At 37.3% G+C, this 25,348-nt stretch overlaps 2 protein-coding genes across 2 annotated transcripts; both read left to right on the top strand.

Moving 5' to 3' along the window:
• Positions 1-3,468: 3,468 nt before the first annotated feature.
• On the top strand, positions 3,469-14,437 carry LOC145231344 (rhomboid-related protein 2-like). Its single transcript, XM_080096336.1, has 9 exons — positions 3,469-3,596; positions 3,728-3,751; positions 6,083-6,238; positions 9,602-9,790; positions 10,546-10,688; positions 11,972-12,084; positions 12,473-12,573; positions 13,139-13,199; positions 13,772-14,437. Exons 1-9 carry the CDS (start codon positions 3,561-3,563, stop codon positions 14,017-14,019), a joined length of 1,071 nt encoding a protein of 356 aa, XP_079952462.1. The 5' UTR covers positions 3,469-3,560; the 3' UTR covers positions 14,020-14,437.
• Positions 14,438-16,220: 1,783 nt separating this feature from the next.
• Positions 16,221-25,017, top strand: LOC145220921 (uncharacterized). Its single transcript, XM_080087989.1, has 10 exons — positions 16,221-16,438; positions 16,719-16,821; positions 18,679-18,895; positions 20,055-20,217; positions 20,769-20,855; positions 21,573-21,727; positions 22,325-22,707; positions 22,836-22,958; positions 23,300-23,535; positions 24,107-25,017. Exons 1-10 carry the CDS (start codon positions 16,406-16,408, stop codon positions 24,152-24,154), a joined length of 1,548 nt encoding a protein of 515 aa, XP_079944115.1. The 5' UTR covers positions 16,221-16,405; the 3' UTR covers positions 24,155-25,017.
• The last annotated feature ends 331 nt before the right edge of the window (positions 25,018-25,348 follow it).

The raw sequence follows: 25,348 nt of genomic DNA, 5'->3' as shown, positions 1-25,348 counted from the left end.
GCAAGTTACTGCTGCATGTAAACTTCTATATTTTTTACAGATGAAGATGATGGTGGTAACCAAGAAGCAGAATCTTGTTGCAACAAAGAAAGTTGTCGTCTTTTCGTGGAGATATGCGGTTTAATAGTTGATTGTTTTGGTTGTCTTTGGGAGTGTGTACAGCTCTTGGATGAAGAGTAAAGTAAAAACAAGATTACAGAAAACCTTTACAACTTACAAGTTTTTTAAAAATATAGTGTTGTTGACAGGCAGATTTCTTAAAATTTTCTTGTGATAAACCGTTTATAAAAGCAGTAGTTCAGCGTTGTGAAGTTAATGCAATTTCCGTCCTTTCTTTTTTATGTTTTCTTTCGTATTTAAATTTATGTTTAAAATCATTTTTGTATTTGCGGTTTACTAAAAATTCTTTTCCACTTATTTGTATGAAAGGATTGTTTGTTCTGCAGCAACACATTTGCGCGAATAAACTTGTCTGACATGTTAATCACAGTACGCCAGGTCCACAGACGCTTCAGGGCTGATCCCAGTTATGTTCGTCGTATCAATCAATTAATATCAATTAATAGTTGTTTATTTTGTTTACAGCGCCCAGAAATAAATCTTACATGTTACATGTACATATACTTTACATCGGTGGTGGGATTCAGCCGGTTCGCACCGGTTCTATAGAACCGTCTAACGAAATTTTACGAGAACAGCGAACCGGTTAGCATTACTGGTAACTGTCAATGAATTTTATTGTGAAGGCTGAAAAGGCTGAAAAATATGACTTTTGTAACAGAACCAGAATCGCACCACAGCCTTAAATGTGTGTGTGCTAAAAAACGCAAATAAATTTTGTCTTCCTATTTACACAGTACATTTACTCCCGTTAGGTCGCGACAAAGAGCCTATTTGCAAGTGACGTCACGTACGTAAAGATTGCGCCACGAAAAAAAGGAAAAAAGCGACGCGCTTGAGTGACTCTCAACAACAAGGAGGTGCTCGTTGGTTTGAGGCACTCTCATATTACAATACAACCGGTGAAAAGGGAATGCTGTAGCAGAGTTTAGTCTCCTTTATATTACAGTTGTTGTTCAGTTTACACATAAATTAAATGTAGTTTGATTTTGCTAAGGAATGTTTAGAGAGGGTTGGAGTTTAGATTTAACATTTCGGAAAGTCCAATCAATCAATCACTTTCAATCAGTTTCTGGAAACAGAGTTTCATGGTTTTGTTTCACGACTTTTATTCAGAAGCGTTCGGTTCTGGTTATGCTGCACCCTTTGTTAACTATATCAATAAATGTTACGACTATTCACTTCAGTACAGTAAAAGCTAAGTGTTTTACAGTTAGATCAAAATGTTCAAAAATGAAAGTTTGAATATCAGACGCTTGTTGGTGAATGTAAATATACACCTAAAATAATTGTTTAGTGATAACTGAAAAAAAATCGCAATAGCTAACTTATCAATTTAAACTGAGTCTCAAATTGTTCATGAATAATTGAAATCATGTACAATTTGATCATAAACTGGTCATCAACTAGGGCGTTATTTCAAAATCCAGCATATTACAATAGACCTGACCTTGACTTTCAAACCTTGATATTGAAGTTTACTCAAACAACAGGACAACGCCTAGTTAACACAACAGCCACACGCCCTGTATGACTTTAATCGAATCAAATAGCTTCAAAATGTTGGCGAAAAGCTGCCAGGCGCAAATCAAACAAACGACGTCGTCACGGTGAGCTAATATTAGCCCTCTCGATCGTTTGACATTCTCTCTCGCAACTGTTGAGTTGTAACGACCAGAAATAAGGAAATTGTTACTCTGGGGATCAACTACTGGTTGAAACAATTCACTTCAGCTGAACGTGACTCGAAATTACCGGTTGAGAGGCTGAATGGGTTTGCGATGTATCAATTCATGTTAGTGAGAATATTCCCAGCCTATTTTGTTAATCATTAAACAACTGATTCGTGCAGTAACTGAATAGAACTTAGCTCTACTAACTAAGGACTGAGTAGAACTGAATAGAGCTTATTTCAGCATACGGTAGTATTAGTATTGCGTGAAGACTTTGTGTATGTACTTGTAGTAGCCAGTGGTGGGATTCAGCCGGTTCGTACCGGTTCTATAGAACCACAAACTTTATGAGATCAGAGAACCGGTTAGCATTACTGGTTACTGTCAATGGACTTTTTGTTACAGAACCGGCTAAAAAATATGACTTTTGTGATAGAACCGGCTGACAAAAAAAATTGAATCCCACCACTGCTTGTAGTGGTTGATAAGCAAAAGCATCTCACCGCAAACCAACTTAGGGAAGAATAAGAGCGTTTGCTTTATGTTTGCGGTCACAGTTGACATTTGATGCTGACTTACGGGTTGAGAAAAATTTGGAAATGCACAGATATTTTCGCATTGTATGCAGACAAACAGCGCTGACAATGGCAGAGATTGTGGAAGTATCTAACATTGGTTTATCATTGAAACAGTTATTCTGATTATTAGTATTTGCACCTTATTTTCTTTTGATACTAAATCTCACCCATATATTGTTACAAAACACCATACAAAGGATATTTCCTCGTAAGACTTTAACAGCGCTTTGTCGTTTCCACATAACCTTGTAAGAAGAAAGTCACTTTGCACTGTAACGCTTCATGCTGGCTTGATTTCCAATGGAGCTGTTTTTAGCGCAACAACTTGTAATCCACTTGAACCCGCTTTGGTACGAGCTTTGTGCAGTCAGCCATTGGTTTTTGAGTTTTTCATCAATTTATAAATGTCAATGTTTTGTGCGTAAACAACTGTTTTAAATGCGTTTTTGAAAAGCAGCTGCCTATAAAAACGACAAAACCAGCGATTGTTTCAACGTTTGTATTCGAATTTATTTATACATAAGTTGTCTTCAATATGTAATTACTATATACAGAATACGTCTGATTTTATCGTTTAATTCGTTCAATATTTTCTTCATCCCATCGTCGCAACGTAAGTCGGCTACGTGACGTAGCAGCGGGGAACGTAAGTTACTTTCTCAACACTTTCTAATTAAAACTTCTATTCAAATCATCACCATTGTCTTAAATAAAGGTCATGAGGTTGTTTTCAGGCGATTTAAATTCAATGTAAGGACTGAAGGACGAAGTACCTTCCTTTGTGTTACCTCATTGTAGTCAGTAAGTTGAATCGTAACATTTGTGACTGAAAAACGCTGCCAACTATTATGAGCTGTAAGTATTCATAAAATCATAGATGACCTTCACACTAGGAACAAGGATTCTTAAACTGGCTGCTTAGTGCCAGCCTGCAAATTAATTTGGTGATACGAACTTCTGGTAAACAGGACATTGAAAAAAGTCAAAACAGGCAGATTCTGCTTTTTGTTCGCTGATTTTGTTGTAATTTGTATTTGAAAAATTGTAGCTACATTACGGCGAAGATAGATAAATATATAACCACCGGTCTCTGAAGTACATTTTTATGTTTTGCAGATTTTGTTGCTTGTGTGTATACTTGTTAAGTTTAGCATTTTCAAATTGATACTTAAGCGAAATATTCTGCAAAATGAGTGAAGATATTGAAATGAACCCGAAACCGAGGGTAAGTTCTGTTTGTCAAGTTCAAGTAATTGCTGTTGTTATAATATTTAAATGCTTTATTTTTAATAACTGATTAGTTTTTCAAGTTTCGTCCATCAGTTTGTTTACAAAATCTACATTTTTGTTTTTCAGGATATCACGTGGATTTTTGACCAGGTATGTTTTTTTGATGTAAATTACAGGTTTGTTTTCAGCCAAGATAAATTCTTGTTCAACTAACGTATGTTGTTTAATTGGGTACTGAGAATCAATGGATTATGCAGTATCTGACCCCCTAACTCATTGACGATCGCATTGCTGTATAACTGTTATACTATTAATATTGAACGCACGCTTCCAAAAGACTGAATCCGTCGATATAAAACTTCGGAATATATGTTTAAAATTTGGATTTTGGCATTTTCAGTTCCGTACTTTGGGAACCTAATTTTTACTCTGATTTTGTTTTCTCGGAAACGTGTTTCCATATTTAGCGTTAAATCCGGTATATTTATGTGTAAGATTTGTGGTACAGGCTGTGAAATTAAAAGTTGTAGCGCAGCGGTTCTAAGCATAAACTGGAAAAAGGTCTTAACTTGACGAAATTATACGACGCTTTTGTGGTATATCTTGTCGCTAAAGTGGTTTAAAATTGACATAGCGAGTTCCGTTATGTCAAGGTGTTTATGTAGTAGCATTGTGAAAGGAGATTAGCTTCTTAACGGTATTTGCGCGACCAATCATTGCGAATTTCGAGAAATTCTTTAACATAAATATGTTTCAGAAAAGTATGCGTTAGTCATATGCATTCATTGATAAGACGCACCGAATACCTACATGTATTGGTACAAAATGCACAGAGAACTACACACTTTAGTACTTAGTAGTGACATAGTTATATGATTAGCTCCAAGAAACGCATAAATCTTTTACGAGTTAACCACACTACTAATACGACTGGCTATAAACATTGTACAAGCCGCAGGCGTTGGTTCTTACGCCTCTACACACAAATTAGTGGTCACAACTCAATCCTTGCGCCATCAAATTTACTCCCAACTGTCTGTTTAAAGTGGTCGATTATGCTTTCAATTGTGGTATTGTGACGTTTCTGTAGGTCTTTGTTGTCACAATAATAGATGTTTATTGAGTAGAATTTTTTCTTTGTTCTTTGCTTCAAAATAATACAACACATTCTACATTGAAGCTGGAATCTTCGGTGTTGAATTTTTTACGAAAAGAATCGAATCTTATAGTTCAATTAATTTTAACGGCAAAATTATACAATGTTTGAATTATTTCGTTTTGTTGAATCACCTATAGTGTTACTCACTATGAAGAGGGTTAATTATTCCATTCTGTGTAGATGGATTTAACTTAAATCTTATCTTTTTGTTTTAAAAATATATTTTGGTTAGTATCGTATTCAAATAGAAATTTTAAAGAGTCAAAATGGGATGATTTTGTTTAAAAGTTTGTCAGTTTGTAAAATGCATTTGTTGAACCCCGATTTGTTAGCGTGTAAGTTCAGTAACATACAGTTGTGTTTTTAAACTCATTGCACGTACGTTAAAGTTAATGCATTTGCGTGACTGGGGTCGTGAAATATTAACGGAACTGTTTCAATAATTCATGATCGGTCGTTTGCTTTGGGCAAGCAAAGTTGTTTGCTTAACACCAAACCCACGTTTAAACTGATCAGTTTGTGGATGGAAGTTTATGCTTAAACTGGGTCAGGTTTGCATTAAACGAAATTAGCACCCTAAAGTTTATTTTAGGGAAATACTTTGTTTTTGTTTACGCGCAGTGATGGGATTCAAATTTTTTGTCGGCCGGTTCTGTCACAAAAGTCACATTTTTCAGTCGGTTCTGTTACAACAGTCCATTGACAGTAATCAGTAATGCTAACCGGTTCGCTGATCTCATGAAATTTCGTGAGACAGTTCTTTAGAACCAGTGCGAACCGGCTGAATCCCAGACTGGTTACGCGTAAAAATACAATAGCGGTGCAGAGCTGACTTGCCATAATCTATTAATATCTGTTTAGCGAACAATCGAGCAACTGTTTATAACTAAGTGTTGGCATTATGATTTAACAATGGCGTATGTTTTTAAACAACACTAAATAGAAAAGTTTGATCGGGTGCTATAATAAAACCCATCATTCACCGGAAATACGTAGAAGTTAATATTGTAAATTTGATGTGAAACGAATCGCATAGCGTGTGTGAATTTAATGCGTCATGCGTTTGATGAAAACATTCGAAGCTACGAACTAGTGTTTGTAATAGTAATAATCAAGACCAATACAAATTAACAACCGTTTAAATTTGCGTCTGTTAAAACTGTTCATGTCAAATTGTTGTACATTCTACGTTATGACAGTTCAAACGTTTTGAAATATATATGTACACATTATAAATTTAAAATTTTGCAAACACTTTTCGGTACGCCGTATGTTGTGCATTCATGAAATCTAGTTTGATACGCCGTATATTATATTTACAGCATACTGGAAGTGATGGTCGGATTCAAGTTAGCAAGTTTGAAGATATTGTGGAGACTTATCGTTCAACTTTATCTGAGGCTACGATACGAAAACTGCTGCAGTATGCCGACAAAAATAAAGATGGTTACATTACCAAGGAAGAGCTCATCAGACTGGTAAGCTTGGACTTAAATATAAATACAAGTTTTAACCAGTGGTGGGATTCAAATTTTTTGTCAGCCGGTTCTATCACAAAATTCATATTTTTGAGCCAATCGGTGTATCAGATAAGATACAAAAATCCATTGACAGTAACCAGTAATGCTAATCGGTTCGCTGATCTCACAAAATTTCTGTAGAACCGGTGCCCGTTACTTGGTGCTGTTTGGAATAATATTAGAAAGTTGGTTATAGGTTATAGGTAGCACGGTAAATACCTCGTGTGTATGACCTAATGTGGTATCGAGGGGCAAAAGCACCCCTAATCCCCTCTGTCCGAAACAACTTGTCCCATACAGTTTCGTTTTTGCGTCAAAACTTGATAGAATCGCGCAATTTCTTCTCACTGCGTGTTTATATTCATAAGTCTGGGGTTGAAAAAACACTAATAAAACGGACAACACTGTAGCTTGATATCATCATCATCATTGGTAACAGATACCTCGAAGTCGTGACTAAATGACGTCATTAAATTACGTTATCGGGTTTACCTGGAATCGAACAAAGAACTCGTCGATTGTTTACGCACAATTGAACGCCCCTGAAAGTTACGGAAGATCTGAGCTGTTTCCGCTGCGTCGAAGTTACGGTGTGACCGTATATTACAGATAATAACGGACTTTTATGTTTGCGTCCATGTACAGAGTTAATATTCAAACGTTTTGTAAATAAAAAATTCTGATATGTGGCATAACCTTCGAATAATGCTTGCAATAAAGTGCGGTTTTAAGATTTTAAACAAAACATGATCTTGTCGGTTTCAATTCATTTAGGTTTATTTCACTTAGTGAAAGATTGCAGAAACAAACAATCACCAAGCCGGTAATAACTTTGCAACGTTAACCGTTATTGATCGCCAAAACAAGGACACAATTTGTGGATAGTGATTAAACGTGCTGATACACCGTCAAATTAAACAATTTGTCCCTTCTGTGAGTTAGTACGCTCGGTTCACGTGGACGTTTAAGTCGCAAGCTCCAATGTTTAAAAATATGGTTAACATCTAACACATATTTCTTTTGAGAACTAGTCGTGAAAAGCGATACAACGTGTGTTTAGGAATTGTAAACCGATTTATGTTTAGTAAGTTACAGACAATGCACACTGTTTCGACGTGTAGCCATTTACAGCAGGGGTGTCAAACTTGCGGCCCGCAGCCCTCCAATGCGGCCCACGAACACTCAACAACAATTGCAGTATTTTGTCAGATTTTTATCTCCTTACAATGAATTTTTCTTACTTTTCAAAGTGAAAGCTATTATTTAAACAGACATTTACAGAAATTTAATTTATAAATAATAATTCATATGCAGTGCTGGATTAACCATTAAGCAAAATATGCACGTGACTACAGGCCAGTCAAAAATCCAGGCCTCTTTTCTAACACTGATAATTCTAATTTTTTAGTTGGCAACCCTGATTTTCGGAACCCTTAATCCGGCACTGTTCATATGTTATAAATAGAAACGATAGTATTCAAACCGTTCATCAAACCATATAGCCACAAACGGCCGCAGAAACGAGTTTGTGGGCCTATTGTGTGCAAACAATGCGAAAAACAGGCGCCAAAAGCGTCACAATATAGATTATGACATAATAAACAGTTAAAACGGATCTTCATACTGTGCGGCTCAATCTCCGCATCAAGTCGGAAATTAATCTGGGTTTTGGGGGCGTCAATAGATGGTATATATATGATATAAACCTATTTCTTTACATCTGTTTAAACAAAAAAACAGCAGGTAATTGGCGGCTGTTGGTGAAATAAGGATCTGCAATGCGGCCGTCATAGCGCAAAGGTGAATTAAGTATATAAAACTTGATTAAAAATCACATGCGTCCCTCGGCATAATTTTCAAACTGCAATGTGGCCCTCGAACCCAACGAGTTTGACACCCCTGATCTACAGCACTCTAGTTTGTTGGGAGTAACAGGCTGAAAAACCATGCCTCACCAATTCTGTTTGATGCCACAACTCACTACAGACAGTGTACAGTGTTTCAACCTATAAGGTCTCATCATTGCAGCTGGTTACAAGGCTTGGGTCGTATTCATGTAGTTGTGCACAAAGTTGTTTGCTTGTCATTCCACGTATCATCCCACTGCAAACATGGATCCACGAAGCAAATATTAACCCGAGTCGTTAACACGTTTATGATGCCGGTGACGTTTTTGATTTAAACTGCTACCAACACCACCAAGTGGCCGTGATGACAGAAATGTTTCGGCAGATTATTTCTAAATTGATTTTGAAAAGTTTACATTTAGAGTAACCACATCACCTTTAGTGCAAACTTCATTGCTAACAACTGTGTTGTCGACATCGGTAAAATGAAGTTAGAAAACGAAACTTCAAAAAATCACTTTTTTTCGTTTTGTACGTGGTGTACTAATTTTTTTTTTTTAAATACAAACTTATCAATTTTTTGACGCAAATAGAAGCCATTATACAAGCTTTCAAACGCACCCCAGTTGGGAAAAAAAATTCATACAAGTTTGTATTCAAATAGCGATTTCAATTTATTGGCCCAACGCAGTTTCGTCCTATCACATTAAGCTGTTTGGACAAAATAACTAAAGTAGTGGATGAAAATTCAATATGCTTGAACACAGAAATATATTGTTGGGAATCCGCACATTGAATTTTCTAAACAAGAGAATAATCCGTAACATGATTGGTTTCTTAGTATTGAAGCAGTGAGGCGTAACGTGGGCGTATTCCTGGAAATCTTTTTCGGTTGGGCAGTCACGCGGAAATGTTTATTTCACACAAACGCCTGCTTGACACGTACAATGTTTAAAATCTGGGCATTTGCAACTTTTAAAGGTTGGAGATGTTGACACATAATCCAGCTTACAAACTTTCGATATCATGTTTGGTGCACTAAACCCATTTTAATTTCGATTAATACGTCTTTTTCAAAGACTTGCAACATTCCCTACATTCGTTATTTAAGCGGGTGCCGCCCTTGTTTAGTCTCTTTAAAAAATGCTTTGTGTAGGTCTAAAAATAACAATGGTGCGCACAGGTACGAGGTGTCTTCAACTTTATAGAGCCGCTCTTCTGGTAATTGTATTTTTATACCGACGTTTCGACGTCCTATACAGCAGGCGCCTTCATCTGGGTAAATAACACTTATGCGCGTGGCATATCTTGCAAGCCTTTATCCTGATACAGGCGTCTTGTATAGGACGTCGAAACGTCAATTTTTTATGATAAAAACTGTTGGAAAACCAATACTCGATCATACATTATGCCTGGCAGCAATAGCTTATTTAAACTTTTCTATAACACTCGCCATCTTATCTTGCTCTTCCAGGATCGGGAAGATTCCAGGGATGTTGCGAGGAAGACCGGAGTTAAGGAAGAAGATTTGACGAAGTTTAAACGCGGAGTCCACTTCGTCGGTGACTTTGTTCTCACAAAGGAAGAAGACAAACAATTGTATTACGAACATTACGATTGTAAACCTCCACCTATGTTTATGATCCTCGTCTCACTGGCCGAGGTAACTGCTTTATAATGTTTATTATTTTTCATTGCACGATACTTTTGGCATTTTTGGTCATTTAAAGTTACTTTGTATCTGCAGTCGAATTCTTTGTGTAGTTTAAGTTGTAGTTGTGATGTTTTAAACTGCTGACAGTGCACAGGCTTATAATGTTTCATCAGTGCAGCTGGTGGCGAGAAATAGGCCGTATTGACTACTAGTGTAACCAGTTTTAATGTTGATTTATAAATGGGATTTGCTTATGTCACAATGATAAGGCAAGCTCGTTAAAAAACAGAACGGTTTCCATGCAATTATCAAAGAACATTTTTAAATGACCCGAAACTGTAACCGAGTACTACTCGCTTCAACTCGACTTTACTGTATTCTATTCGTGTGGGTTTTATTAAAACGACCGCCATGTTTTGAACATTGTTGAATAAGTTTGATGTAGAAGCACAATTTAACTATTTATTTTAACATTTTCACCACAACATTATTATCCTACAGCATACAATACGTCCTTTCAACTTACATCATTTCAATTCAATATGTAAACTATTGCTGCCAGGCATAGTACCAAGTTTAAAGAGCTCTTCTGGCAAACGTATTTTTATTCCGACGTTTCGACGTCCTATACAGGTCATCTTCATCAGGGTAAATAACACTGAATGCGACTAGTACAGTGCACGATAAACAAATGAAAAAAGAATGGAAAAGCAAGCACGTCACGTGTCATCATGTTACTAAATTATTTATCTTCTGTGTTTCAGCTTATTGTTTACATTTACTACGGCGCTACCTTGGGAGAATGGCTCACCTACCACGCAGACATACTGAAGAGTCCTCTCATATTTGACCCCTCCAAGCGACAAGAAGTCTGGAGGTTTTTTACCTACATGTTTCTGCACGCCGGGTAAGTACGTCACCGTGACGTCTTACGTGTTTGTGACATCAGGGGCATTAGTATAAATTTGAGAAGGAAAACGTTTGCTGACTTTATAAACCATTGCGCTTTGTGGCGTCCGAGTACCTAAAAATGCATATTATCTAAATGCGTTCGTTAGGACCAGCGTTTCTCGAGGGCCATGTGCCCCTAGAGCAGAGCTTCCCAAACTGGGGGTCGCGACCCCGGAAGGGGTCGCTTGACAAACTTGAGGGGTCGCAGTGAGCTGTACCAATTTTGCAGAAAGTACTCCATACACTGGCGTAGAGTACGGAGGTGCCGCACTCCCCCGGCCTTGACCTTTGTATAACGTCACAATGTCAGTTTTGTTCAAGTTCCGTCGGTTTTAAAACGTTTCCAGCTAAGCGCAAACGCGCTTGTAGTGACGCCATTAATCGTACAAACCTCGGTTGAAACGCAACAATTGGAATTGTTTTGAAATGCACAGGCATTTTAATGCAACATAAAGATGACATATAGAGGTATAGACTAACGTTTAAGTATTGTGTGGCGCAATAACTTTCTCTAATAAATATAGGTAATACATTTACGATTTCTAAGCAGTGTTTAATGTCCGTTTGCAAAGCACTGCAACGGCCTAAACTTGTTCCAAGGTTATAAGTAGTGCCTATTTGCAAAACAATGTGACAGAAACTAAAGGCTAAAGCACATGAAAGGTATCGGTGTTTGGACGTGTAAAGTAGTAGACTTCGAGTACTGGTAGGTCGTTTTTAGTTTTCGCTTGCACTGTTTATCATATTATCCGTGCAGGGTCGCGGAAAATTTAAAGAGATTAAAAGGGGTCGCGATCGAAAAAGTTTGGGAAGCCCTGCCCTAGAGGGAGGTACAGAGTTATTTTCGGAGGGGGAGACTTTTTGCGAGTAGGTTTTGCCATTGACACCAACCAATAAAGAAAAGCTGTGTTTTTTCATGGTAATGCAAACAATTGAGAATACATTTTTGAATTTGGTTTCAGTTGATGTAAATCCCTGACTCAAAGACTATGTCTTAATAACTCTTTGATTTTAAGTTCCACAAGTTTGCCTTCTACATTGTTTATTGGTGTGCAGGGTGGCACAGGTTTTAAACGTTATTCAAAGCGTGCGCTATATTAGAGGTTGAAAATCACTGGCTTTTTGGCGGACTAAAATGTAGCATTAGTGAAGGTTAAAAATAACTGATTTAGCCTTTTTTAAAAAAAATAGACGGTCTAACTTTGAAACACCAAATTTTAACGTACTTTTACGTTACAGACTGGAGCACATACTTTTCAACCTTCTGATCCAACTACTTCTGGGGATTCCCCTCGAAATGGTGCACGGGGGTCTGCGTGTTGGTGCCATTTATATAGCGGGGGTGGTAGGAGGTGGGTAATGACGTTGTTGGTGTGACGTAAGATTGCTTAAATGACCCCGAAATTTTAAAGTGACTATCTTTTCGCTTAAACGTATGTTGGCGAATTTGTAAACAAAATTGTTGGCAAAAATTCAAAAAAAGTTTTGTTTAGCTGACAGCGGATGGTCCAACAACATTTAAGCAGTTAACCACGACGTGTAATTAAAAGATTTTCAATGAAACGTCATTCTAACTCTGCTTAGAGCATTTTTTTTCTTATATATTTTTTATGCTTTTGAATTTTATTTTTTAGTATTATTTTGCGTAAAACGTCTTGGTCAAGTTTTTGTATATTTTAAAAATCTTCTGAATGAACAACAACTTGCCTTTGTAATAATAACCAATCCAATACTTTGAAGGTTCCCTCGCAAGTTCGGTGTTTGACCCTTACACACCGCTAGTTGGCGCTAGTGGGGGAGTGTACGCTTTGTTCAGCGCTCAACTTGCTAACGTCATACTGGTAAGTTATTAGCATAGGACATTATTAGATCACTGTGACCACATTATGATTCATAAAGCTCGTCTGTACATGCACTCCCTGTGTTAAATACTTGACTCGAGATTTTTAACAAAAATTGAGTAAAGCGAGTATTTTCAACTTGCTCGTGCTATTTTTTATCATGATTATTGTACCACTTATATATGTGTTTTTTTTGTTTCAATGTTTAAAACGCAACACGTATAGCGTGTAACTTACTAGGGGGCAAAAACAAATTTACACCAGCCTCTTTGGGAGTTAGTTCAGCTCGCAAAAATGTGTCTCTAATGCTTTCAAATCTTTTTTATCAATCTATGCAAATAGGAAAATTACTTGAAACTTAAAATTGTTTGCAAATGTTTATCGGTGTTGTGACCAACCGCTTAGAAGTATAGATCCGTAAAAGTAGTACACAGCAATTTTTTTGTGCCACATGACAATATTTTAATGTTAACCACACGAAACCAGTGAATGTTGAAAATCCCCAAAATAGTTTTCACGCATCATTGAGTTTCAGTTCCTGCTCTTAACGTGTTTATTCATGCAGAACGGTGACGTCATGCACAAGTTGTCCAGTCTTCTTCGAACCATATTTGTGCTTCTCGTCTGTAAGTTGATGCTTTGTAAACGTTTGTATTCTTAGTCTGTATTCTTTATCATTTTTGTGACTTTTAAAATGAAGCATGGATGCTTTTATTGCAATTCTCTCAGAGCAAAACCTTACCCAAGTTTTATTGTTTTATTCCAAATAATTGTGGTTTAACCTAAATGGTTGGCCGCTGGTCAGATTATAGGGATGTTGTAATTTAAGTTTTTTTTTCATTTTCTCCCAATAAAGAAAAGTGTAACATAATTTGGACCGCATGTTACGTAGTGCAGTAGCGTAGACCTTCCCCCGGTTATAAGGTTAAGTCTTCAACGCTCAGACCTATGTAAATTCAGCCTTTATGAAACAAAATATTTTGTGCAAATTTCACAACACCTGGGGGTTTGCCCTTTACAGTTGACTTGAGGTGTTACCTTTTATAACTTATTTTCTATAAACTGCTCAAGATATACTATCCAAACCGAAAAATAATAATATATTTGTAATTACTGTATTAGATTCCCTTTTGTCAATTTTCCTATTATAAATACCGCCATTATCACGCACAAAATAACCCTATCATGTTATTTGCAGTGTGTGGTGATTTCGGTTACTCCATCTACCGAAGATTTCAGACAACATCATCAGGGGCTCGTGTGTCTTTCGTTGCCCACGTGGCAGGGGCGATCGCTGGTCTTACCGTGGGTCTTATGGTGCTTTACAACTTCAAGAAGAATCTTCGGGACAAAATTCTATTCTGGATAGCTGTGGGTGTCTACAGCGCTTTCATGATCTTCGCCATTTTCTGGAACATCTTCTGGCCGTACTATCAAACAGCTTGATGACATCATCAACTATGACGTCGATACTAAAGATGGGATGAGGCAGAGGGTTTAGTCGTTTGAGGATTTTGGAGCGAGCTGTTTTTTTATATTAATGTGATAATGTTGAAAGTTTCATACATTTCTGATGGATACTGATTGCCGATTGATTGTTCCAGATTTTTTTGCTTTAGATATTTTTTAGACGCGTGCTTGCCTGGTTTAAAGATGGTTTAACTTTGTAGCAATTAAAGAAGTTTGCGAATTAAATTCAATTGTTTTAATGTTGCTGGCTTTTTGTTGCAAAACAATCGACTAATAGAAGTTTTTCATTCTTAGACGGCTCTAATAGTACATTTGCGTATTATTTTTGCGTTTTATTATCCCTATTATGTGTTGTTGTGATTTTTCAAATATATAACAAACAGTCTGCATTTTACATGAATGGCAACTTTTGCGTATTCGAATCATTTCCAAAGGCATTTACCGCAAACAACTTTTGGCTGATTCCTGATGATATGTTATATAATGTTAGCCTAAATGCTCAAGAAAGGTTTGCTGTAAAAAATGTATTTACACGACTGAATAAATCGCTTCGGCGATTGTGGATCAAAAAATCACACATGTTTTTATTTCACTGGCATCTCCCAGTTTGTCCATTCGGCCATAAAAAGAAGTCTAGCAGCAACGCTTGTACACGTCTACATGGCTTTTTACCCTAAAATCTTTCGCGACCGAAGTATTTTTGTTTTCAAACACACGGCAGCCAGTAGGCTTGCATATATTTTCTTCAGTTGCGCGGTTTCATATAAATGCGTGGTCGCATATTTTTTACATAAAAATTACAGCAATGAATATAAGTCTTTCTAGAAATCTCAAATTAAACACAAACATATACTGTAAGTGTAATGCCAATTGGGTTTCGCTAAGCTACAAAGGGGCACTAATCTAGCTTCCACCATTGAATAGTTTCTTCCACAAACATACACAAACACACACACACACATATATATATATCCCGCTGTGTGCGTGGTTTGTTGTTTTAGCCGTTTTTTCTCTCTGAACCGGATTCGGCCTACAACACACTTGTATCCGTGTTTGGCTGCTACAGAGCACAGTGCGAAGGTAAGGTAACCATCAGCATACGTTACAATCGACAGAAATGAAAATAATATGAAAAGGTCAATAGCCAAGGTCAATGGATATATTTGTATTGTAGGAGAGGCTCTTAAACTGCCTAGTACTGTTTTCTGAAAATTAGAGTGTCATTAAGAAATGTTTTGCACAATTTTTTTTTCTTTTACTTCATGAGAATTTTAAGAAATCGTTTAATCATTTTTTCAATTGTTCAGATAAGTTTTTACTTAATTTATCGCTAGATCTGGTAAAGATTCAACGCAAATGGTAATAAAAGGTCATTCAACAGCTAGCTGACCCAGGAAAACATATGGAAGCAGCATTTTCAGCACGTTTCATCCGCCAAACTACTTTTGTAATATAGACTGTTAAAGATTTTTCACAAATCGGGCGGCTTGTTTAATCGAAAAAGGGGTAATAAAACACCAGACAATCGATAATGTAGGCACAATGCAAACATAATTCTCCTGCTTCCCGTAAAAACGTCACGTATTCACTTATTCATGCTGTTCAGTTTACAAATGGCGTTCCCGTCGATTTTCGGTCCTTTCCAATCGAAGAAGAAGGCAGCGGTCGACACGCTTCACTGCTTCCAGCCTTCACCACTTCAACCGAACTACAGGACAAGAGCACGCATCAAATAATTGCTTCGCGTGTCTTTGAAACGCACCTTTCGGTAGGCAAGGCGTAAGCGGGTATCTGAGATAACTTGGAACTGGTTTTGTTTCTACTAGTTGCTGACTGTCTGCAGGTTTAGTTTAGACTTCAGCAAGTGTAAAGACTTAGTAACGTTTCAGCTTCCTAAAACAACAAACAAGAAGTAATTAGATTATTACTAGCTAGTGATATTGTTTTTTATGAGACTTTTACATGTATTTGTGTATTTTTATTCGTTTGATTTTGCCACGTTTCAAAATCAATTAGTGTAGCTGCAGGGCGTTGAATATTCAAAATGTTGTTTACCGTGGCCAGCAGGACTTACGACGTATGCCTATTTACTAATATTAATATGTTTAATTTAATATCTGGTTTATATTTGTTTTTTTAGCTAAAATTTAATATCTGGTTGATATTTGTTTTTTTAGCTAGAAATTTAAAAGTTGCTAGCTTAAAGCACCACTGCTGGACAGTTTAAATTTGATTACATTCGATTGTTTGAATTATTCACTCATTGTGACTGAACAGAGGGAATAATAAAGTGTCTGTTCTGTGAGAAAGTGAGGGAGAGCTACAACATTTTCGGTGAAATTTTGACCGCAAGGAAATAAACATGCTTAACAGGAACTGGAAAGTTTTTCTGGCCGTAAGTACCTGCTGTTACCGCTATGTATTCTGGAGAAATTTGTAGGCATATATACGTTATAAGTGTCATGCTGTTAGATTGAAATTTAATGGGCAAGTTTTGCTAAGTGCTGTTTTGTTGGCTAATCTTGTCTAGTAGTCAGTTTGATAAAGTATTTCTCCAAATTGTGTAATTATTGCGTTCCTAAAAAGTAATCTCAGGTATTGGAATTATTACATTACCCAAAAACTTAAACTGATAAAATTTTGAAACTTTTAAAGCTAAGTTGTGTTGTTTTAAGGTGACGTTTGCTTTTGTGTCGATGTCCTTAGCTCAAAACTGTACTTACACCGACGGGAACACCACAACGAATTGCAAAGACTTGCAACTCACTACATTTCCAGGTACGGCATTTTTAATCACCTCAAAAAGCCTTATTTAAGTCGTAAACTGGCAATTAATAAAATGTAGGCGTGTAGCGTAATTACATGAGAAGATAGTGCCATTTATGTGGTGTTTAGCTATTTGAGTCGTATTGGTGTTATGTGTGTAACTTCTGCTTCCGAGTTTCTGTATCTCGGTTTTGAAATTTGATATTTTTAACAAAACTCGTAGTTTCGAGTTACAAAGCTTTTAATCACGGTTGGCTACGTAATATGTCTCCGAGACAGTGCTGTCCACCAGATACTTGGTGTTAGATACTTGCTGCAAATTCACGACTGGTTTTAAAAGCAAAATCCCGTTCGTAGCATGTTTAGCATATTAATGCGTGCGGTTTAAACTTTTTTTCAAGAAGAAAGAGAAAATAAGACGTTTTTCTGATAAATTCGTCCGATGTTATTAGCATTGACGTCGAATTCGGAACTTCGGCACATTCCTTGCTATTTGTACCTTGTTGATTCATTTTACAAGATAAAAGTAATTTTGCTGATAGATTTCAATAATGGCAGATCCAATGGTGGGTATGACTAGTTTCGCATTTGAAAGGTCATTATCCCCTGTAGATAAAAAGGTTTGTCATTACAAACGGGTTGGTCGCAAAATTTTATTTAAAGCCGAAATGTTTTTTGCCCGTAAAAAGCATTTTCAGAATCTAAATTTGTCTTAGAAATCTCCTATAAGAGCGTCGTATAGCTAAGTTTTGTATCGTAAAAATTTCTATGCCAGGCGATTACAAGACATATATTGATTATTTATTCCAACACGCTGTCTGTTACACAACCGAAACCCCTGCTTGTCACATATGTGAAGCATACTTCCCTTTCTTTGAACCGACGATATGTCATATTAAACCGTTACATCGCCCATGAAATCAAATTAATGGGATTTTTTGATATAATTTTACCATTAATTTAATCGATATGTATTTCTTGTATTTTCTAATCGGCAACATTAGCGCAATATGTTTATGGGAGTATGTGCTCTTGCTAACATCTGTGTAAACACGACAGGCCAAATCAACCATGCTTGTTTTTCAGCGTGTACATGCAAACTGTTTCGGACTTATTAGGTATTTTTGTAAAGCAATTTCAACAACTTTTGAAGCAGATAGCATCTAAACACTAAAGCTTGAAAAACTTGAGCACGGCTGTTATAGGCTAGTTGGCGTTAAACAAAAAACACAATGCAGTTTTTGATTACTTCCCCTGAACAAGCGATAAACGCAATTGCCTGAATTGTATCTGTGGTGTAAGTGTGCAAACTAATAGATAACTAACTAAAGAAATCAAAACCACGAGTGTACTTGCGTTATGTTGCCTTGATTGAGGTAGTTTTGAATTTGATAACATATTATAAACACCGACAAAAACGGGGCTATACAGAAAGCTATCTTTTCTGAAACGATAATGTTACATGCAGGCATCATACTGAACATGTGTATATTTGACGTTAAGTTGTCTTGGGCAGATTGAGATCTGTTTTCAATATTAACACAAAATAGCTGCATTTGTGGCTATAGAGCAGTGGTGGGCAAACCAGTTTTAATCAAGCTGTTTGGACCGGCATAATATAAAAGTTAACACAAACTTACATAAAAAAGTGATTTTAGGTAGTTGCATTGGTTTATTTTTCGTTGAAATAAACGGTGGCAAACCTACACAACACATTTTCTCGTCGGCCTTGTAACAAATACTTTACGGGTCATGGGTCGGTGTTTTGCTGACGTATGCAGTTTACACTTTTTTTCTCGTTTGTACTGTACAACTTCTTGTTGAAAAAGATTTGTCAAGTCTTTTTTTTAACTCTTTGCACGTTTTCAGATGTCAACGTTACAACCACCATCCTTGATTTAAGCGGCAACAACTTAACCGAAATCAACATTACTGCCTTGGAGAAGCTTGTGAGTTTGCAGACTTTGGAATTGAGCAGAAACCAACTGACACAGATAGCGAACGACACTTTCAAATCCCTGGTTAAACTGACAGCTTTGCATTTGGGTGAAAACCAAATTGCGACCATCAGTCCTTCAGCCTTCACGTAAGAGTTTGTGAAATTCATGATGATCCGGCATTTTTGGTATATAATACATTAAAAGTACCATGGCTTGTTTTTTTGTAGATTAAAATTGACAAAAGGCTTCGCTCATGAAAAAATCGTCCCTTGCTATTTACACTCAATACAGACGATTTTCTAACTTCGGATAATTACACTAAACTGAAGTTTACTAAACTTGAAACAGTCTGTGTTTTCGCTGGGCAATGTAATGTTTAAACACTTTCATGTTCTTGTTTTAACCATAGACGTAGAGAGACCGGCCAATTGGACTTACTGTTAACATTTTAGTATCGTTTTACTAAAATAACGAAATCGGTTTCAGCATGTCCTAAAAGCGTGTATTTATCCAATTACTGTTCTTCAAAGGGATTTAGTTCTGGATAACCACCGATTACATATTAAACTAGAAAACATTTTATAACACAACCAGTAGTTTCGAAATAAGGTAGACAGGCCAGCAAGACGTTTTATGGAAAGGTTAGAACATGTTTGTTCTCAGAGCTCCTCGGTGTTTTCCAGTATCCGCCTTAAACAACCACTCTCATGTCGCAGTTAAACTGGTTTGGCGTTCAGCGTGTGTGTGGGTAACTTGTCCTTGGTGTACTGATCCAATGTTGACTTAGCGCACGACATATTTGCACAACCCGTAAGGCGCCCACACTCCTTTAGATGTTTAAACATTGTCGCCTGACAATGAAACGTTTAGCCAACTGCAGTGAGAAGAAGAAACATTGTACAAAAGTTATTGGTTAACTTCAGTATAGGTGGGGACCTTAAAGTGAATAAAGCCAACATAAATATATACATAAGCTATTGCTCCCATCAGGCATAATATCAAGTTTACAGACCTCTGCTGGCAATTGTATTTTTATTCCGACGTTTCGACGTCCTATACAGGTTGCCTTCATTACGCTGATTAGGGCGACCTGTATAGGACGTCGAAACGTCGGTATGAAAATGCTTGCCAGAAGACCCCTACAAACTTAACTATTTGTCCAAAGTATTTGACAATTTCCCTAGCATTTTAGACCCAAGTTTTTTCTTTGTTTTCAAACGAAATATGTGCATGTTTTAAACCTTATAGGTTTACTTTAAGCAGCGTTTTGATTAAGGTTTATAAATAAACTTATTATGTTTTCAGTGGCCTTGCTACACTTGAGGAATTACATTTGGAATCAAACAAAATTGCCAGTCTAACAGATTACCTTGTGTCCGACCTCAGTAAACTCACATGGCTTCATGCAAGCAGCAATGCCATCACAGCGATAGGCGCATCAGATCTTGTGAACCTCGTTGCTTTACAAGTAAGTGAAGCTCGTAATTTAACTAAAGTTTTTCCAATTTACTTTAGCCTTTATAAATGTTGTTTTCTTATTTTCCTGCCGGAGTTTAAGTCTGGGCTGGTCTTTTCTGGTTTGCGTTGAAACAATTGTGGCAAATCTAGCTCTAACTTGCACATTCTGTCACTGTCACTTTCATATCTGTTTGGAGTAAAATATGTATATATGTGTGAAACAGGAATACCCCTGTTGCGATGGGGTTCGAACACGCAACCTCAGTGTTATAATGTTACCTTTCACCACACGTTTTACACTTAGGCTCGATACCTAAACCCTTTTTTCTTTTTGTCGTCATAGAAGTGTTTTAACGCTTAATTTTGATAGAAACGGGACAAGCACGCCTTTTCCTTGTTGTTGCTGTAAAATAGGTGACCATTAGCAATTTATATGTGATGACAAACGGTGGTGCGGTTTGCCATGTGCGGCCACGTCCTATCGATTTATTCGTGATGTTACACTTTTTGTTTTTTGGTGAAAAAGAGTTAACATATTACTTGACTGTCGTTTGTTTTTAGACTCTCGAACTCGCCAGCAATGCGATTGCGACGATTGATGCTGATGCATTCGCCAATAATACTGAGCTGACCACCGTCAACCTGCAGGTGGGAGATGTCAATAGACCAGTAGCGGCTATCTTTGGGTGGGGCTGCTAATACCGTAACTTACGGCAGGCTCACAGTTTCTACATTACGATAGGTGGCGCAAAGAGCTGAATTATTAATTAGGTACCATAGGAGTAGCTAAGTAAACATACACACGGACTGGGATGAGCCCTTAAGCGTTTATACAGACCAGCGATCACGGCTGAGCATTTCTAAATCGTGGCACGAATCAAGCTGGTCTCCCAAGCATTCCCAGATATATGGCAAGGCTGGGATTCGAACCCACGACAGTAGTCTTTCTGGGACTCGAACTCTACCAACTGAGCTACACAGGCTTAGTGGTAAACATTCGGCTTTTCATATTTAACATTGGGAAAGTTGTTGTATTTTTAAAGAAGATACCTTACCCCAAACATAATAGCCCTAACTTTCAGCAGTTTGGGTGATATACCTTTTCAAATCAGTGTTCGACATTTAGGTAATTGTATAACATGGTGATGTAGGGTATTGTGTTAGTAGATTTTTCTTATTTTAGAATTACTTTGGGGCACATTGCGTTAAAGTTAGATGCAACTACCCTTCAATCAAATAAAAATTAGTAAATCACAGTTAATCCGGACCCGTTTAAGTTAATCCGGACATTTGTCCTGATTTCGCCAAGATAACCAAGGTTTACTGATGAACTAACGCAATAATTTTGTTGTTTCTTGTTTTCAGTACAATAAGTTGACCACAATAAGTTCGACATTATTTGAAAACACGAACGTCACCAACAACACTTTGATTTTGAGCAACAACACTTGGTTTTGCGGTTGTGCTTTGTACAACTTTACACAAACCAAGGCTGGAAATGGAACAGATTTTACTTGCAGGTATGTTCTTGTTTTCGTTTTTTAGATTTTCTATCTTTATCTTTTTAAACAGAAGTCATAAAAATATAATAGTAAATGTACTCAAAGTGGTTTACATATAAACATATTCAAACAAAGTGTAACTGAAAAAGCTGAGTGTGGTCTCAAAGATTTACTGCAGTGTACAAAATCAGCCATCATGCAATAACTGAACTATGCATTAACAACATAAACCCAAGGTTACAATGTATGTACTTTATGGTCCTGTTTGGTCATGTAACCAAGTAATCTAACTGATAAGGATATTACAATATTTAAATTTAAGAAGAGTGGCCATGTGTATTTATGTTATGGTTGTTTTTAATTTATTTACGCCTACTTATTACAAATATACTATTGCCAACTCAGTAAAGTCTATTGCTTTAAAAACTGTTAGTTGTGTGCAGTGGCGGGACAAAATTTTGACAGTAACCAGTAACGCTAACAGGTTCGCTGATCTCATAAACTTTCGTAGGACGGTTTTATAGGACCGGTGCGAACCGGCTGAATCCCACCACTGGTTAGTCGTGGTATCAAGTCTTGTGGGAAGTGGTTTTAAATTTTTTTCTGTTTTTTAAGTTCTCCAGAGAACCTTAAAGAACAGAAACTGTCTTCAATCAACCAAGAAGAACTTTGTACTCCAACTCCAACCAGCTCCACAGAAAATCCACCAGCCAGTTCCACAGAAACACCAATAACCACCACTACAGAAAAAACACCAGCTGGTCCAACAGAAAATCCACCAGCCAGCATCACCACAGAAAAAACACCAACCTCTACGGAAAAAACACCAACCTCTACGGAAAAATCACCAACCTCTACGGAAAAAACACCAGACGGCCCCACAGAAACACCACCAACCATCTCCCCAACCATTTCGTCGGAAGCACCCTCTTCCGCAAATCCACCAGCAACCTTGCCTACTGACACAGTCCCAGACAAAGCTCAAACGACAATGATAGGTGAATATAAAGTGTATTTTGTTTGTGTCTGGTGTCCGTTTGTTGACCCGTTGCTGTTGTACCAAATTGTTTTTCCCTGTGTAGACCATTGCTTCACTTTTTTCTGTACCCGTTGTTTGTTTTTGCAGACAGTACTTTCTCTGTCAAATGCGGCTTGGGCGACCCTTCTGGAGTTACTTGGTTTCACAATTTAACTAAAGCATCAGAAACTGACAAACGGACTTATAACGACACATATCTCACTGTTTCCAGTAAGTGTAAAAACATGGTTTGTGAAAAGCTTTTTACGTCTAGAGTTGTTTAACATTTTTTCAATTTCAAACGTAGATTCGCTTGTGTGTGACGTCAAAACGTCAATTATTTGTAAAACGAAAAAACTGCTAGAAGAGCAATACTCGTTTAAATTGTAATGTCAAACATTTTGCTCTTAGATTTATGTGACTAGCATCTCATCAGAGAATCTGTTAGTGAATCATCACAAATATGTGGGGATGAACCCCAGGTGTATACACCTTAGATACCGAGTATCGAAACTCGTTCCTTCACTAATCTTTACCGTTAAACACAATTTTTAACTTCCTCCACTTTGCAGACGCGACTTACGAAGATTCTGGCATTTACTGCTGCCAGAAATCCAACTCGGACCCTGATTGTGTGAAGTTGACGGTGAAATCTGCCCCACCAGCTTCGGCTGGATCCAATTCTACGGTGGTGGTGGCGATTATTATAGTGCTCCTAGTGGTAGCTGTAATGTTAGGTGGATGTTACGCTTACAGAAGGTGGAGAAGAAACCAGAGTGGGGAGAACTATGGATTGCTTAATGACGAGGTAAGGATCAATGTTACGTAACAAAACGCTGTTAAATTTTTCACCTAATGTTTCTGGTATTTGTTGTAGATTGCTTAACGTTTGATCAAGACAAAATTAACTGATCTAGTTCCCTAAACGTTGAGAATACTGAACTTTGGTTCTAGAAACTTTAATTTCTGTTCTAGAATCTTAAAATGCCTCCAGTTTTCTAAATGTCGGTTGTAGACTACCTATAGATCCTAAAAGGTTCTAAATTTTTGCCGAAATAAAAATAAAACGATGACTTAGCAACAAAACCTATTTGTGTGTTTGTAACTCGGCATTATATGCGATGTTTAAATTTGTTGTCAAAAAGTGTTTGTCAGTTTCAAAAAATGTAATTTTACCAATTGTTTCTATTTCTGCTTAATATTTGCAAAACAACGAAGTCATTAAAAATGTGTGTTGGAAATCTCTTGACACAAATAGATTTCCACGGTCCATCTCCGGTTTTTGCTACCAAAAATTACTAAATATTGAAAAGTTTTAAACCCTAACTCTACCGATTTATTAAAATCAAAAACTGATTCAGTTTTGATGTTTTTCACAGAGTGCCTTCCGTCCAACACACGAACGCAGTTCCAACGATTACTTGTGATTTTTCACCAACAACAATCCCGACAACCAAGCAGCAGTTTCTCTATCTCATTCTTCCTTTCTCTGTTTCGCGTAGCTAACTTTACAAAGTAGCAAAACTCTTTCTATACTATCATATCCCACAAACCCTGTCGGATACACAATTCAAAAACTAGTGATCTAGTCCAGTGTTGCCCATCCATCACAAAATGGTTTTCAGATTTTCTCTTGTCGACCCTTGACCCGTCCCTCTTCCAAGCAGGGTCATATATATATATCTGCCCAGGTTATTTTCAACAATTACTGGTAAAGTTGTTAAAATGGTTTGTTCGCTTTTGTCTGTATGAGTAAAGTTGTTTTTGTTATATCGATCTCCCGCCATTTGACTTTGCTTGGCTTACCCGTTCGTTCGTTAGTATTTGCTTTGTCACCCAACTAATTATTTTCACAGTATTTCACTCACCCACATGTGTTTGTGACAGGGTTGTAAGTCGGGCCGGGTTTCGTGCTTCTACTTTCGAGTTCAGGCCCGTTTACAACTCTGGTTTGTGAGGTTGAATACTTTAATGTACTTCACATCGACAGTTTTCTCAGAATTTCTACATAAGTTTCAAAAACTATTTTGTGTTTCTTTATTTGCACGTCGTCTCTGTGTAATCTTCACTATTGCGATTTTCATTTAAACTCGCAATCACCCAATTGAAGTTATATGTGACGTAATTGCGACGCTATATGTGACGTAATCCTGTAGTTGCATGTGACGTAATTGCGTAGTTACATGTAACGTAATTGCCAATTATCGTGTTGTAAAGTTCTTGGTTGTTTTTTTGCGCTTTCGTTTCTCGTTCCGGTTCCTTGTCTTTTCGCTGTTTCAACAATGCGTAGCTATTCGAGAACCGCGTATTGTTTTCCTCGCAAGAATCCAACCTGGGTTTTGCGAAAAACATCCAAGAGTGGGCGCTATAACTTTGACTGAAAACTCTGCTGAATGAACTTGGCCGAACGGTCTGGCGCGCCTGACCCACATACAGACATAAAAAACCTTGATCGGGATTCGTCCCCGGGAGAGTCCTGGGTTCGAACCCCGTAAAAAAAAAAAAAAAAAAAATGTAAAAGATGAGCAAATGGTCTGGCGCTCCTGACCCATGTACAGACTTAAAAAAACCTTGAGCTGGATTCGTCCCCGGGAGTGTCCTGGGTTCGAACCCCGTTAAAA

This window comes from Phallusia mammillata, chromosome 1 (assembly GCF_965637545.1).
Source record: "Phallusia mammillata chromosome 1, kaPhaMamm4.hap1.1, whole genome shotgun sequence".
Taxonomy (NCBI): domain Eukaryota; kingdom Metazoa; phylum Chordata; class Ascidiacea; order Phlebobranchia; family Ascidiidae; genus Phallusia; species Phallusia mammillata.
The sequence above is the reverse complement of the archived record's forward strand: the minus strand, read 5'-3'. Positions and strand labels throughout refer to the sequence as shown.